The sequence below is a fragment of the Eumetopias jubatus genome, unplaced genomic scaffold (assembly GCF_037043125.1).
Source record: "Eumetopias jubatus isolate StellerSeaLion01/CBP00866 unplaced genomic scaffold, mEumJub1_p1.0 scaffold_9, whole genome shotgun sequence".
NCBI classification, from domain to species: Eukaryota; Metazoa; Chordata; class Mammalia; order Carnivora; family Otariidae; genus Eumetopias; species Eumetopias jubatus.
The window spans coordinates 67,106,548-67,122,177 of NW_028274815.1; the positions used below are offsets into that span (position 1 = coordinate 67,106,548).

Below are 15,630 nucleotides of genomic sequence, written 5' to 3' on the forward strand. Positions count from 1 at the left end.
TAGTTATCAGTAAGAATAAATAGATTAAAAAATACAAAGGATACCTGGCTTTGAACCACTTTTTATAAATCACTTGCTATTCATAACAACATTTTTCTTCTTCAGACTTTGGTTTGATGAATTAATTGGCCTTTGGGTTTCAGTGCAAAATCTCCCACAGTGGGAGGGGGTGAGTATCCTATTTTTTCCTTCTTTGCTATCATTTGATAAATAACGTCAGTTCCTTAGAATTGGCTATTAGCAATGTTGTAATTGTTTTTTTTAGATTTTGTTTGCTGTTTCTAACAGAAATAGACACTTCTTTTGGTTTTATCAATATCTAGAAGCATATGCATGTATTATGAAATGTAAGACTGTTGTTTCTTATTGGACCTTCACTAGCATGTTGTTAGACACATAGTAGATGTTTTCTATGTGCTTGTTAGATTAAAATTTCTTCTCTTTGCATTGTGGATGATGCTTTTGTCATTTCCCTTTTAATAAGCATTTCAATTGCATTTGATTTTAAATGGGTGACAAGAATCAGAACTTAAATTTGGAGATTTAAAAAAAATGAATCATAAACCATGTATTAAGTTGTGCTAATGATGACAGCTGAGAACCAGAAATGGATAGGGGGTGTGACTGTGACACTTAATAACAAGTGTATTTACTTGTCTTTCTGTTTTTGTTTACTTTCAGCAACTAGTAAATCTCTTTGCTCGATTGGCTACAGATAATATAGGGTACATAGACTGGGATCCATATGTACCAAAGGTAATTAAGAACTTTTGAGCATACAACATACAGTAGCACTGATAGCACTTTTTATGTCTCTAGTGTGTGTGTTTTGTATGCTAATTCCTAAAATATTTCTTGACCACTAGTAAAAACATACAACTTACCAGGATAGATCATTTATTTTCAAAAACTAATTGGATCATACCAAGGTAATCATAAATGTGTGATTTTTGTCTTGCCTATGTAGGACATGAAATAGAAGTTTCAGAGTGAGTAATTTAGAAAGTACTAAGTATATTATTCAGGGTATCTTACATTCATACCTTCCAACAAATTTTGGGTATTGTATTTGATTGCTATTCTAGAGTGTTCTCTACTTTTTAGATTGCATATTCCTAGAGTAAATAAAGCTAGAGTGTCTCTAGGTGCAGTATTCTTAACATTGCATCTTCCATATTTTTTCACCTGCAGTGGGCTCAGGAGGGGTGGCATGGGGCATCCAGGTGATTCTGATGCACACGCTGACAGAGCAGGGCTGGGGAACAGCGGCAGACAAATACTCTGTTTACCTTTGCTTGCACTGTCTGCTAGAAATGAAGGAGGAAAAGGGATTTTCTCCCATTGTTGGGGTCCCTGTTACTAATGACAGATTTTAAATATAAATTTAATTATATTAAAATGTTTAGGGGTACCTGGGTGGCTCAGTTGGTTCAGTGGCTGCCTTCGGCTCAGGTCTTAATCCCAGGGTCCTGGGATCGAGTTCCGCATCGGGATCCCTGCTCAGTGGAGAGCCTGCTTCTCCCTCTCCCTCTGCTGCTCCTCTGCCTACTTGTGTTCTCTCCCTCTCTCCCCTGCTCATATTCCCTCTCTCTCTCTCTGTGTGTCAAATAAATAAATACAATCTTTTAAAATAAATAAAAAATAAATTATTAGGGGTGCCTGGGTGGCTCAGTCAGTTTAGCATCTGCCTTTGGCTCAGGTCATGATCCCAGGGCCCTGGGATTGAATCCCTATGGTGGGCTCCCTGCTCAGGGGGGAGCCTGCTTCTCCATCTCCCTCTGCCTGCTGCTCACCTTGCCTGTGCGCTCTTGCTCTCTCACTGTCTCTCCCTCTCTAATAAATAAGTAAAATCTTTTAAAGATAAATTTTAAAAAATAAAATGCAATTTAAAAATTTTTTTTATTTATTCATTTGACAGACGGGGAGAGAGGCAGAGGGAGAGGAAAAAGCAGACTCCTTGCCGAGCCAGGAGCCTGATAATGGAGCCCGATCCCAGGACCCTGAGATCATGCCCTGAGCTGAAGGCAGACGCTTAACCATCTGAGCCACTCAGGCACCCCTAAAATGCAATTATTAAATGAGAGATGAAAATGCAAATTCCCGGGGGAAAAATCAGTGATAGAATTTTGAAAGGGAAAGTAATCCACTAGAAGATAGGTATTTGCATTTTGTATATTCTTGGCATGGAATGAGAGCGTAGGAAAAATAATTTCATATGCATTTAGAGAGATAGGAGTCAAAATATTTCATGTTTAACTGTACTTACCTACATTTTGCCTTTTTATGTTTAAACTATCTCATTTGTTTATGGGTACATGGATACAACTGCTTCTTATCCACCCCTTTGTGACATCAGGGTCGTGAGTTCGAGCCCCATGTTTGGTGTAGATATTACTTAAATAAATAAACTTTTAAAAAATGAAATAAGGGCTCCTGGGTGGCTCAGTCGATTGGGCATCTGCCTTTGGCTCAGGTCATGATCCCAGGGTCCTGGGATTGAGTCCCGCATCGGGCTCCCTGCTCAGCGGGGAGCCTGCTTCTCCCTCTGCCACCGCTCCTTTTGCTCTCTCTCATGAGCGTGCATGCTCTCTCTGTCTCAGATAAATAAATGAAATCTTAATAAAATAAAACAAATAAAAATAAAAATTTTTAAAAAGTATTTCTATGTAATTTTTATGGAATAAAGCAGTGTATAAAGCTACCAAATAGTATGTAATTTTGCTTAAAACCTGATCCAGTGAGTATATCCAATAACAATAATATAAATAACACTTCAGTTATTTAAAAAGTTACTTGATACTTAAAAATATTTATTCTTAATTCTTTTTTTCTTTTTAAAGATATTTACGAGAATTCTGAGAAGCTTGAACCTCCCAGTGGGAAGCAGTCAAGTGTTAGTCCCAAGATTTTTAACAAATGCTTATGATATAGGACATGCTGTGATATGGATCACCGCTATGATGGTTTGTAACACATTAGTTATCTAAATTTTGTGTTAACCATACAAAAATTCTGTATAATCACATTAGGCTATATTAGTATCTTAGTTGGTCATTTGATTCTTGGATATTTTCTGATGTAGTAAGCTAATGTTTATCAGATCAGGTTGTTTGTAGAAAAACAACCATTTCTCTAACCAGTAGTTCTTAATAATGGAGTCAAAGTTTAGAGTTTTGAGAGATTCAGAATGTCTAACAGTCTTAATAGGTCAAGAACCAGACTCACAAATGAAAGGTCAAATTGATAATGGTAAATGTGGAATTAGAACTCAGGGTTTTGCATATGCCCAGTATGAATGCATTCAGTGTCGAAGATTACACTGAACACAAAGCTTACTAAACAAATGAAGTAATCTTAATGAAGGAAGAAGTATGGAGGATTACTTAACTGACATCCCGGAAGGAAAGTAAAAATATATCCACATGCTTTGGATTTCATTGTCAACTTGCAAATAATATAAGAATTTTATACTATAATTTTCTAGATTGTCATTTATATTGCTTCTACTGCTGTCTCTTTTTTAAATTATTATTCTGTGTTTGATATTTTCTCCCAGGTTATGTTGTTTGGCTGGATGTTTCTGTGGAAAATGCAGGATGGTTGTGAGAAGTTTAACTCTTAAATTTTATTTTTAGATTTTAAAGAATAATTCATTCTCCCCCTGTTTTTGCTATTTCGTTATTAAGCACAGAAAATCACATTTTCTTTCTAATACTCCATAAGAGCAAAAACATTTGGATGTTTACTATCTTACATAAGCAATGAGTTGGAATTCATTTTTTAGAAGCCACAGAATTATATCGTGATTAGTATCAGGTTATTTTAGTTAATGTTGCTGTTCTTTCTCACACAGTTTTTCCCATTGACAGTTTTATTTTGTGTTAAATGTGAATAATGAATATAATAAATAAAAATGCTAATTACTGTGATAAAACATTGACATTTTTGTTGGTTTTTTGCTATGGAATTATGATCTCTTTAGTAGTTGACCTGTTCTCAATTGGGAACATGTACATGGATTTCATTTCAGCATGAAGACATGTTCTTATGTAACTCAACAGTCTACCTTATGTCTATTTTCTTAGAAGATCATCCTGAGAGATGGAAGGTTTTAAAACCAAATTGTAGTTCTTTATCTTCAGGGTTGTTGAACTTGATAAGATGAATGCTAAATTTTTTCATTTCCGCCCCCCAGGTTGTATTGTTGTTTGGTGTATTTGTTTTGGTAATAGATTAAGAAAAAAATATTTTTCTTTTGAGTCAAAGTGTGGTCAAATATAGCAGGTTTAATCATTTGAAACATTTGGGAGTAAAAATAAAATATTTGAATGTATTTATGTACATCTCACTTCTTCATTTCCTGCAATAAGAAATTCACTTCTTGAATCCTTTTAGGAATGCTTTTTATGCCTGATGTTATCACTCTTGGTTATTTTAAAACAGTCTTAGTGACAAAAGTTATTTCACTGCAAAAGAGTAAAATATGCTGATACCCTAAATTGAAAGATCTCTTTTCAGTTATCTAATTTGGTTTCAGTAAGTTTCCCTTATTTTTTGTAGAGTGTTTTAAATGGAAGATTGTAGGAAGTTCACTGGGGAATTTCTTTTTGACTCTTATGTAGGGGTAGAATTGGTTTTTGTCAGCAAAATGGATGTGTACCACGTTAGAGAGGTATATATAGGCTTGGGCCTATTGATTCCTTCAATTTTCCAGTGTACAGTGGGTACTGATATTTTTGGTTTTTTATTTGAATAGGGTGGACCAAGTAAACTAGTGCAAAAACATTTGGCTGGTTTGTTTAACAGCATCACATCTTTTTACCATCCCTCAAATAATGGGCGCTGGCTGGTGAGTATGTTCATTTTTCATTTTAGGGTTTGGAAGTTTTTAAAGATATGGTCACACATATCTTTAAAAAATGGTTATACATTGCCTGTTGTATAAAACCTATAATACATTTTCTGTTCTTCATATAAATTTGGCTATATGTAGGTGATTAAGTTCAACTTAAGTTCCTGTGTTCATAGAACATAAAAATAAATGAAGATAATACTGGTCCAATAACTGGTAACAAAATGTCACATTCTGGCAACAGAAAGGAGTGTCAGTTGTGGTTTTTATTCCTTGGGTTTTTTATGGGGGGATTTCTACATTGCCTGGCTAAAATGGTTTTTCATGTAATGGAAGATTCATCTGGTGCTAGAAATTAAAACTGACATTTGAAACACACTATCAGTAATTTAATTGATAATGGCGTTTTATTCTATCTAGTATGCCGTGCAGGTCTTCGTAATAGATTGTAAGAGCTATTATTTTAAGAATCTTTATTTGGAGGGTAGAAAGGAACCATAAATATCTGTGTAGGAGATAGAACCTACCTTGGATTTTTTGCTTCTGTGTCCCCAGAACAAATTAATGAAACTACTTCAGCGGTTGCCAAACAGTGTTGTTAGAAGATTGCATCGTGAAAGATACAAGAAGCCTTCTTGGTTAACTCCTGTGCCTGAAAGCCATAAGCTTACTGATCAAGATGTTACAGACTTTGTACGATGCATTATTCAACCTGTCCTCTTGGCTATGTTTAGCAAAACTGGTAGTTTAGAAGCAGCCCAGGCTCTGCAGAATCTTGCACTCATGAGACCTGAGTTAGTAATACCCCCTGTACTTGAAAGGTAAGTGGAGCTTTTCATGTTCGGTTGAAGCCTCAGCTGTGGCTACAGCTGTTCTGATTATCTCTTCCCTCTACTCTTCTGTTCTGCTTGGTTTTCTTTTGTGGCTTCTGTTTTGCTTTCTCCGTGCTTATTCCTGTTCCTAAAGGAGAAGCAAGGCATTTTAACCTAACAATTGGTAACTTGATAAAGGTTTACTGGAGAGAAAAGAAAATTGACACGAAATGGATAAAATATTTTTGGATTATTGGCACATTTTTGCTCATAAGTTAAGGGGCGCCTGGTGGGCTCAGTTGGTGGAGCATGTGACTCTTGATCTCGGGGTTGTGAGTTTGAGCCCCCTGTAGGGTGTAGAGATTACTTAAAAATAAGATCTTACAATAATTAATTAAGCTGCTTTTACATCAAAGTGTGTCACCAAATCCTGAGAAGTGATTTTGGATTTCTTTTATTTCTTAGAATCAGTGATACAGAAGAAAATTTGACTGTCTTTATTATTTTAATATGTGTATAATCATATGTGTATTTCCACAGTATAGATTTTATTGATTCATTTTGTTTCATATGTTGAAATAGTAACAAAAATAGTTTTCTCTTTCCCTAGTTACTGTCACAATATAGGCCTTCTGTGCTTATATAATATTACTTAAGCTTTCTGTTAATTCCTCTGCTGCCTGAAGTTGAGCTTTATGATTTCTCTCAATGTCATACTGAAAAATAGAAGAAGAATGTTAGTTTTTAGGGCCCAGAAGGGTCTAATAGTTTGAGTTCCATAAAACAGATTTGTCCAAGATCTTAGTAACAGAATGCAAGTGACTGCCTATTTTTTGACTTAAAATTGAAATAGGATAATTAGGCACATTTGCTTGGAGATGGATATCCTGTTAAAGATCTTGACCAAAATGGGGCTCCATTATTTATAAATTTGAGTTGCTTACAGTATCTTGCTCTGTCCTCATTGCCATAAGTATTGAAGTTAAGTTGTACCTCATTTTCCAAACCTATCCCTTTCTGTGTGCACTTTGTGGGCATGGAAACTTCTAGCACAGATAACTTTATTAGGAAATGAAATGAGGAAGTTAGGCAGTTTCTACTGGAACCTCCAGTGTTCTTTGCTCTTTGGCCTCTGTGTGGTAGCAGAAGCTAACAGTTCAGTGGCAGGTCCCTTGATGTTTCCTGTTGAGGAGAGACTTGCCTCTAAGGAGGGACTTCAGCTTCTTGCATAGTTAAAATTTTGAAGATTGGAGTGTTTTGGTATTTCTTGGCTTTCCCTTTGTTTTGCCTTATTTAAATGTTTTCTAGCTGATGAATTATGACTAGTGAGATACATTTTTAGTAGAAAGAACAAAGTTTACAGATACAACTAAATGATGAATCACTGAACTCTGTCTCTGAAACTGATAATACATTTTATGTTAATTAATTGAATTTAAATAAAGTTAAATTTAAAAAATAAATACAAGTAAAATTACCCATCATATTTTCTTGAGTTTTCAATTTCTGGACAAATTTAATAGCATTTTGAGTGATACATGCTTAGCTAAGAGAAATATTTTGAAGGTTTTTTTTCTTTTATAAAAGCAAAAGTCCTTTGGGGCACCAGGGTGGCTTAGTCAGTTAAGAGTCTGACTCAGGTCATGATCTCAGGGTTGTGAGATCAAGCCCTACCTTGGGCTTCATGCTTGGTGGGGAGCCTGCTTAATATTCTCTCTCTCTCTCTCTCTCTCTTTCTCTCCCTTCTCCTGCCCCCTCCTTGCCTCCCCTTCTGCCCTTTCCCTGTGCGCATGTGCTCGCTCTCTCTCTCCTCTTAAAAAAAAAAACAAAAAACAGAAGTCCTTGAGAAAGTAAAAATGTAGATAATAAATTTTGGGTCCTGGGTTTTGTATCTCCTAAGGACAGCCTCTGTTAAAGAGCTGGTTTGCTTTCTTCACCTTTTAAAGCATAGGCTTGGTTGTTTTTTTATTCTGATTATAAATGCTCTTTTTTTCCTACTTATAATGAAATTTCCCTTATTTTTTTCTGCATAAGAGAAATTTAAAATGACTGCATTTTAGATTTTTTCCCCATAGGATAGATTCTTAAAAATGAAATTGCTATGTGAATGCTTTTTTTTTTTTTAAGATTTGATTTGTTTATTTTGACAGAGAGACAGAGAGGGAACACAAGCAGGGGGATGTGGGAGAGGGAGAAGCAGGCTTCCCGCTGAGCAGAGAGCCCGATGTGGGGCTCGATCCCAGGACCCTGGGATCATGACCTGAGGCGAAGGCAGACACTTAACGACTGAGCCACCCAGGCGCCCCTGTGTGAATGTTTTTGGCTTGTCTTTCACTTGCTGATCAAAGATTGTATTTGTATTATTCTCCCTAGTTTATTCACTCTATTTTCAGGAATCTTCTCATATGTTTCTAGAGCTGATGTCCAATTTTAAAATACCAGTTTTTTAAAAAAAAAAGTGTAAAGTAGGAGAAATTTCAGCATTTTAGTAAAGATTGTTTTTTCAATAAAAGGGAAAAATAGGGGGCGCCTGGGTGGCTCAGTCGTTAAGCGTCTCCTTCGGCTCAGGTCATGATCCCAGGGTCCTGGGATCGAGCCCCGCATCGGGCTCCCTGCTCTGCGGGAAGCCTGCTTCTCCCTCTCCCACTCCCCCTGCTTGTGTTCTCTCTCTCGCTGTGTCTCTCTCTGTCAAATAAATAAATAAAATCTTTGGAAAAGGGGGGGGAGGAATAGGATAGTTGTCACTTGTTATTCCTGAGTTCTAATAATCGCTGACCATTAGATTAGAGTCAGTCATACTGGAATGTGGAAGTGGATTCATATGGCTGAAATAATGCAAAATCTGCCAGTTTCATGTTCTTTTTCATGATGGAATTTGCATGGAGAAAGGTGGTGAGGTGGCAGGGGGTAAGGGAAACGTGCCTTTCCTTTGTGTGTGTGATTCTGTTAACTTTGAAAGCAGATATTCACTCAAAATATTCTGCTAGCTACCAGCCTTAAGGCCAACAGGCAATTTATGCATTTGGTAGATTTAATGTATTGTGCATGTTTACCTGTGATGGAACTGTTTTTTTTGTTTGTTTATTTTTTCCTGTTTTCAAACTGTAGAACGTATCCTGCACTAGAGACTTTAACAGAACCTCACCAGCTCACAGCTACTTTAAGTTGTGTAATTGGAGTAGCCCGAAGTTTGGTATCAGGTGGTAGATGGTTTCCTGAAGGTCCAACACACATGCTACCTCTGTTGATGAGAGCATTGCCTGGGGTGGATCCAAATGACTTTAGTAAATGCATGGTAAGCATATTTATTATTCTGTTTTGTGTCTGAGTTCTAATTGTGTGAATAGACATCCTTTTAAGTTTTGTTCAAATACTCTTTAGAACATAGTTCAATGTAAAATTTGTTAATGGTAAAGGGTTATATCCTAGATGCCCAAGTTTAGATCTTTGGATGGTTAGTTGATCTATATGTCATCCGTTGTAAGTAATTTGCCATAACCTGGATACGTTTAATGATCATAAGATATTTTGAAGCTCATTATATATTTACTATTTTCCTGAGCAAAGACATTAAAAATCTTAGCATCTGATCATTTGTACTTCCCTCTGTCTACACTGGTGACAGGGGGCATGATAAAAGCTGCTGGGTGCAAAATGCCAAGTCCCATTTTATACACACATCTCCTGACTTAAAGCGTTGCTCATCTTCCCTCTTGCCCGAGCTCACTTTTCAGCATAATCTGTTTATCCTTGGTTAATGTTGCATCTTCAGAGGGGTGCAAAGTAACTTTTCATTGACAGAAGGTTAGAGAACATTGTGCTTAAACCTAATAACTATGAAAATAATTTAGTATGATTTCATTACTAAAGTAACAGCTGCTTAATTGTCAGGAACCTTAAAATGTTCAATTCTAAGTAAAAAATGTCCACAATTACTGTGGGATTTCCCTCAAAATAATTTATTTGGGTACTTTATTGTAGCTTATGGTATACTTGTATTTTTGAACTATAGTTACATAATTAATGTTAAATTTTTTGCATCTTCCCACAGATCACATTCCAGTTTATAGCAACATTTTCCACTCTGGTGCCTTTAGTAGATTGTTCATCTGTACTGCAAGAAAGAAATGACCTCACAGAAGTAAGAATGCTTTCTGCTTGTAAAAGGATTGGTTAACTGAGTTATAACTTATTGTAAATGCATAGTAATATTTGATAGTTTAAATACTAGTAGTTTAAAATTACTATTTTGTGACTAAAATGATATAAATGGAGGACCAGGTCATTGGTAAGATAGTCTGGCAGAGCACCCGCCAGATGACATAGGTCAAAAATAGGCTATTTTTGTAAACAACTGATATCTAGAGGTATATTTCAGTTTTTTGTCACTTTTAATTTTTTGTTAAGTGGAGATAGTGGTGGGGTTGTTTTTGTTTGTTGGTTTGGTTTGGTTTTGAATTTTCTGGTTTTTTGAGCTTAGGAATAAATTTGTTGAGGTGATTGACATCTAATGAACAAACATTTTCTTCATTACTGACTGGTTCTTTTAGAACTATTTTCTTTATTGTAAACATGTTTCTACTTGACTTTTGTCATTTGGATGTTCAAGTAGTAGGAGAGAATCCTGTATACATATACCAGAAGCTTGAAAACTGTAGCTGATAAAGATGGCTGTTTGACTTCTCTTTGGGGCCCTTATAAATATGTTAAATACTTCTTACTTTGGTTCCTGGAAAGTAGTAGGTTGAGTTACTCTAAATTGACACACGGTTGTGGTACTATTTCTCACTATACTCAGTATAATAGTACAGTGTTAAATCTATTGTATAGGCCGTAATTGAGTTTTAATAGTTCCGAGAAAAATTCAAGGACTATTTTTAATTTTTCTCCACATTGAAATGTTATAGGTGGAACGAGAACTTTGTTCAGCCACAGCTGAATTTGAGGATTTCGTCTTACAATTTATGGACAGGTGAGTATGTACCCCAGACCCGCTCTTTATTAGACATTCAGAGATGACTGTCCTGTCCCAGCAACTTCAGTCTCTGTGTTGCAACCTGTACATAGCCAGTGGTGTCCCGGGACTGAGCACCTGAAGTTACAAAAAGACAATTGATAGTGAGCCATGCCCAAATGGAATAGCTCTCATTTGAATAGGCATGACAGTGGAGACTTACATAATCATCATCGAAAACATGAAACTAGTTTTTAGTTGCTAAACTTATACTTTCTTTGGATTGTTTAGATGTTTTGGACTTATAGAAAGTAGCACATTGGAGCAAACAAGAGAAGAGACGGAAACTGAGAAAATGACTCACTTGGAGAGTTTGGTCGAATTAGGTCTGTCTTCTACATTTAGTACAATCCTCACACAATGTTCCAAAGAAATATTTATGGTAAGAGTCGCATTGCTGCAAAAAATTAAACCCTAGTCTTGTAGGTTTTTTTGTGTGTGTTTTAAAAAATTGAAATTACGGGGCACCTGGGTGGCTCAGTCGTTAAGCGTCTGCCTTCCACTCAGGTCATGATCCAAGGGTCCTGGGATCGAGCCCCGCATCGGGCTCCCTGCTCGGCGGGAAGCCTGCTTCTCCCTCTCCCACTTGTCCTGCTTGTGTTCCCTCTTTCGCTGTGTCTCTGTCAAATAAATAAATAAAATCTTTAAAAAAAATAAAAAATAAGAATTGAAGTTACTTTAGGTATTATGCCATTTAGCCTTTCTCTCATACTAAACTTCGAGAAAGATAAACTGTGGAATCATTATATTCGCAAATTTCATATTTGCAAATTCATCTGCTTACTAAAATGTATGTGTAATCCCCAAATCAGTACTCATGGTGCTCTCATGCAGACGTGTAAATGTGGCAAAAAATGTGAGTTCCTGGCTGAGGTTGAATAAGGTGACACACTCTGCCTTCTTGTTTCAGCTCTGATGTAAACACACTTTTGAATCTATTTAGTGCCCGGTTTTCCACATTGTATGCTTTTTGTTGGGGATTTTGCTGTTTAAAATGGCCTACAAGAGTAGTGCCGCAGTACTGTCTAGTGTTGTAAGCATAAGAGAATTTAGATGTGCCTCCCAGAAAATATGTTTTAGATAAGCTTTATTCAGACATGAGTTACAGTGCTGTTGGCTGACTTCAGTGTTAATGAATCAACAATATATATTAAATACACATAAAACAAAATCAAAATTTTATCAGTTGATGAAAACGTAAGCAGAGACTTGTATTAACTTAATCCTGTATTGCCCTGAGGAAGAGTGATTCGGTATTTGCTAATTCAGTGCTTGCAGCAACTTTAGAGAATATACTACATACAATAAGAATCGACTGTATTGTTTTAATCAATTAACTACTGTTTGGGAGAAAAGTTTTGGAATTTGTTTATGCCATCACATAATAGAAATTAAATCCTAAATATAAAAATCTGGCAAGCTATAATGAATGGGAATTGGTGTGTCCTCATAAGACATTCTGTGAACATTCCCTTACTCAGTATTGGTTGACCCCTGTTATGTGCAGTGTGGTCTTTAAGACCAGACTTTACTTCCATTTTTGTTTCTTCTCCCTTCATCTGAGATTATGACTGTTCAATATGTTTATCCTCATTAAAAGCTAAACTGCTTTACAGCTGCATGAAATATTTTCTGAGATTATGTTAGTATAAAGAAATGAACATAAATAATCTCATTGAGCCAAAATCTTTTGAAAGGAGTCGTGGATTAACAATCCTGAAAATTATAAACGTCTAGAGCTCTTTCTTTCATTTAGCAATTAAGTTGAAATTCCGTGACACGATTGTAAAATTAGACTGCTCCAGGTCTTTTAGAGTAGAGATAAAGGTTTCTAGTTTGTAGTTGTCAAGATGACAAAGTCTAAATGTTAGATAATCCAAAACCTTCCCTTTGTTACATTGGATTAGGCAACAAGATAATTTGCATTTACTTCCAGCAGCTGTAGTTTTGTGTTTAATTTTTCTGAAGCAAATAAAATCTTTTGCCTAAAATGCACATTAGGGTCTTGTGCAAAAGATTGTTCATAGATCTTGATGTAACATTAATAAGCAAATCTTTATAAAATTCAGATGGTTAAAAATTTCCTACTTGGTTATTTTTAGTTTTAGTCCGACTCTCATTTTCTTTTATGTTTCATAAGATGTTTAAGTTTCTTAAAAATGCTGATAAGACCTTTTCACTTCTTACATGTCTTAACAGGTGGCCCTTCAGAAGGTTTTTAATTTTTCTATTTCGCATATATTTGAAACAAGAGTAGCAGGCCGCATGGTGGCAGACATGTGCCGAGCTGCTGTAAAGGTGAGTTTAGGGTTTTCAGACTGATGAATTAATGAGTCAGTAACCAACAGGTTTATATGGTTAATTCTTTTATACATGCTTGTTATACTTAAAATACATCGTTCTTTCGGTAGCAGTTTACAACCCTTATTTGCCTCTGAAAATAGTGTCAGGGTATACTTTGTGACTGTTGAGTATTCATGGCCTTCCAAAAAATTTATGTATACAAATATGTTTTCAGTGCTGCCCAGAGGAGTCTTTGAAGTTATTTGTTCCCCACTGCTGCAATGTTATAACTCAGCTTACAATGAGTAAGTCATAAGGTTGTTATTCTGTATTTTTAATTTTAGGTAATAAATTTTTTGTTTGTTTCTAGAACTCTGTTGGTGAAAAGATTCTACAAACTATGCAATATTTTAATTTTGTAGTTTGGGGCAGGGATTGCTCGAATTAAGGTATCATCCAGGTGACAGCTTAGAAATTTTTCTTTATTAAGTTAGTATTTTCATATATGCAAGAACCATGTAGAGTTTGCCATAAAAACATATCAGTCCATTTGTGAGATGTGGAGGAGCAGGCGTCCTGATTTGATGTGTTTATGTTCTTGAAAATTGAATTTTCACCTCCTCTGGAGCAAGTTTAGCTTCATGAAAAAGGAATGAGACTTTTCTCAGCAGTTAGAGATACTGAAGACAAATGTTAAAAAATGATGCATTTAGCCACCAAAAAAAAAAAAAGAAATCTTGCCATTTGCAACGATGTGGGTGGAACTAGAGGGTATTATGCTAAGGGAGATAAGTCAATCAGAGAAAAACATGTATCATATGATCTCACTGATAATGTGGAATTTGAGAAACAAGACAGAGGATCATAGGGGAAGGGAGGGAAAAATGAAACAAGACAAAACCAGAGAGGGAGACAAACCATAAGAGACTCTTAATCTCAGGAAACAAACTAAGGGTTGCTGGAGGGGAGAGAGGTAGAGGGATGGGGGGCTGGGTGATGGACACTGGGGAGGGTGGTATGTGCTATGGTGAGTGCTGTGAATTGTGTAAGACTGATGAATCACAGACCTGTACCCCTGAAACATATATTTTATGTTAATAAAAAAAAGATGCATTTAGTTGGATGCATAGTTCTTTTTCCCTGATACTGTTTTGCCATTTTTAGATGATGATGTATTAAATGAAGAAGAGCTAGATAAGGAGTTGCTGTGGAATCTTCAACTTTTGTCTGAGGTACTGTAAATCTTTTATTAAAGAAATATTACTGTGAAAATGATGACTTGGTTTTAGAATTTATTTTTTTTAATTGACTTTAAAAAATATGAAAAGTCTGGTTTTTGTTTTTGTTTTTTTTTTTAAGATTTTGTTTATTATTAGAGAGCATAAGAGAGCACAAGCAGAGGGAGGGGCAGAGGCAGACGGAGAGGGAGAAGCAGGGAGCCCAACATGGTCACTCCCAAGACCCTGGGATCAGGACCTGAGCTGAAGGTAGATGCTTAATTGACTGAGCCACCCAGGCGCCACAGTTTGTTTGTTTTTTGTTTTTTTGTTTTTTTTTAAGTAGGCTCCATGCCCAGCGTGGAGCCCAGTGCACAGGGCTTGAACTCACAGCCCTGAGATCAAGATCCCTGAGCTGAGATCAAGAGTTTGGATGTTTAACCAACTGAGCCACCCAGGTGCCCCAAAGATTGATTTATTTAAGTAATCTCTCCACCCAGTGTGGGGTTTGAACTCATGACCCCAGAATTAAGAGTTGCATGCTCTACTGACTGAGCCAGCCAGGTGCCCTGATACTGAAAAGTCCTGAGTTTTAGATTTTCTTTACATAGCTACAAAAAGTCAGATAATGGCATTTGCTTGTCATCACGGGGGTGTGATAATTGTTGATGGCTTCATGTGCAGTGCTGTAATTTTTACTGATTAATTCTGATATTAGTAACTCATTAATTGAAAATTTTATCAGATTTGGCAATTCCTTTTTTTTTCCCCTCTCCATTTTCTCTCTCTCTCTCCATAAATTTGGCTATCAGTTAAAAGTCATTTTCCTTTATGGGTTGGTTCACCAACAAACAGAGAGCTCCAATTAAGTTTTATCTCTTTCAGGAGATAGATTCTTTGAAAAGGATGGTACTGTGGCATATAAGGGCCTGAATTCAGAGAATTTGTTTTGATCTTAAAAAAGAATTGTAAGAATATACTTAAAATGACAATTCTAAAATGAATTAAAGTCATTTTAAGAAACACTGTTAATTATTTTAGGCTACTTTAGTAGCTAAACATTGTTCGTTGCAGTAATTATTGATTCGTAATCTTAATCACCAAAATATCTTCAACTGTTTAATTCCTCTTTTAGATTACTCGAGTGGATGGGAAGAAGTTGCTTCTTTATAGGGAGCAGCTTGTAAAGATTCTCCAAAGAACCCTCCATCTAACCTGTAAGCAGGGTTACACTCTGTCTTGTAACCTTTTGCATCACCTCCTCCGTTCTACTACACTTATCTACCCGACAGAGTACTGCAGTGTGCCGGGTGGCTTTGACAAGCCTCCTTCCGAATACTTTCCTATCAAGGCAAGCATTTTCAGTAATTAAGAATTCAAGTACATATTGGGTTATTTTTCTAAGGATCCAGAGTGGGGTTTTTGGGTGTGTGTGTTGTGTATGAAGGTGTC

The 15,630-nt window shown here is 36.1% G+C and overlaps 1 protein-coding gene across 3 annotated transcripts in view; it reads left to right on the plus strand.

The window, feature by feature from the left end:
- PSME4 (proteasome activator subunit 4) overlaps positions 1 to 15,630 on the plus strand; it is a 108,768-nt gene that overhangs the window by 43,120 nt on the left and 50,018 nt on the right. For all 3 annotated transcript variants that reach the window (XM_028103805.2, XM_028103806.2, XM_088026538.1), the window contains 13 exons: positions 106 to 169; positions 682 to 756; positions 2,841 to 2,963; positions 4,757 to 4,849; positions 5,408 to 5,673; positions 8,773 to 8,959; positions 9,716 to 9,805; positions 10,572 to 10,636; positions 10,910 to 11,060; positions 12,878 to 12,976; positions 13,197 to 13,266; positions 14,126 to 14,193; positions 15,314 to 15,529. In XM_028103805.2, the coding sequence (XP_027959606.1) occupies positions 106 to 169; positions 682 to 756; positions 2,841 to 2,963; positions 4,757 to 4,849; positions 5,408 to 5,673; positions 8,773 to 8,959; positions 9,716 to 9,805; positions 10,572 to 10,636; positions 10,910 to 11,060; positions 12,878 to 12,976; positions 13,197 to 13,266; positions 14,126 to 14,193; positions 15,314 to 15,529 (1,567 nt within the window). The remainder of the gene's footprint in view (positions 1 to 105; positions 170 to 681; positions 757 to 2,840; positions 2,964 to 4,756; positions 4,850 to 5,407; positions 5,674 to 8,772; positions 8,960 to 9,715; positions 9,806 to 10,571; positions 10,637 to 10,909; positions 11,061 to 12,877; positions 12,977 to 13,196; positions 13,267 to 14,125; positions 14,194 to 15,313; positions 15,530 to 15,630) is intronic.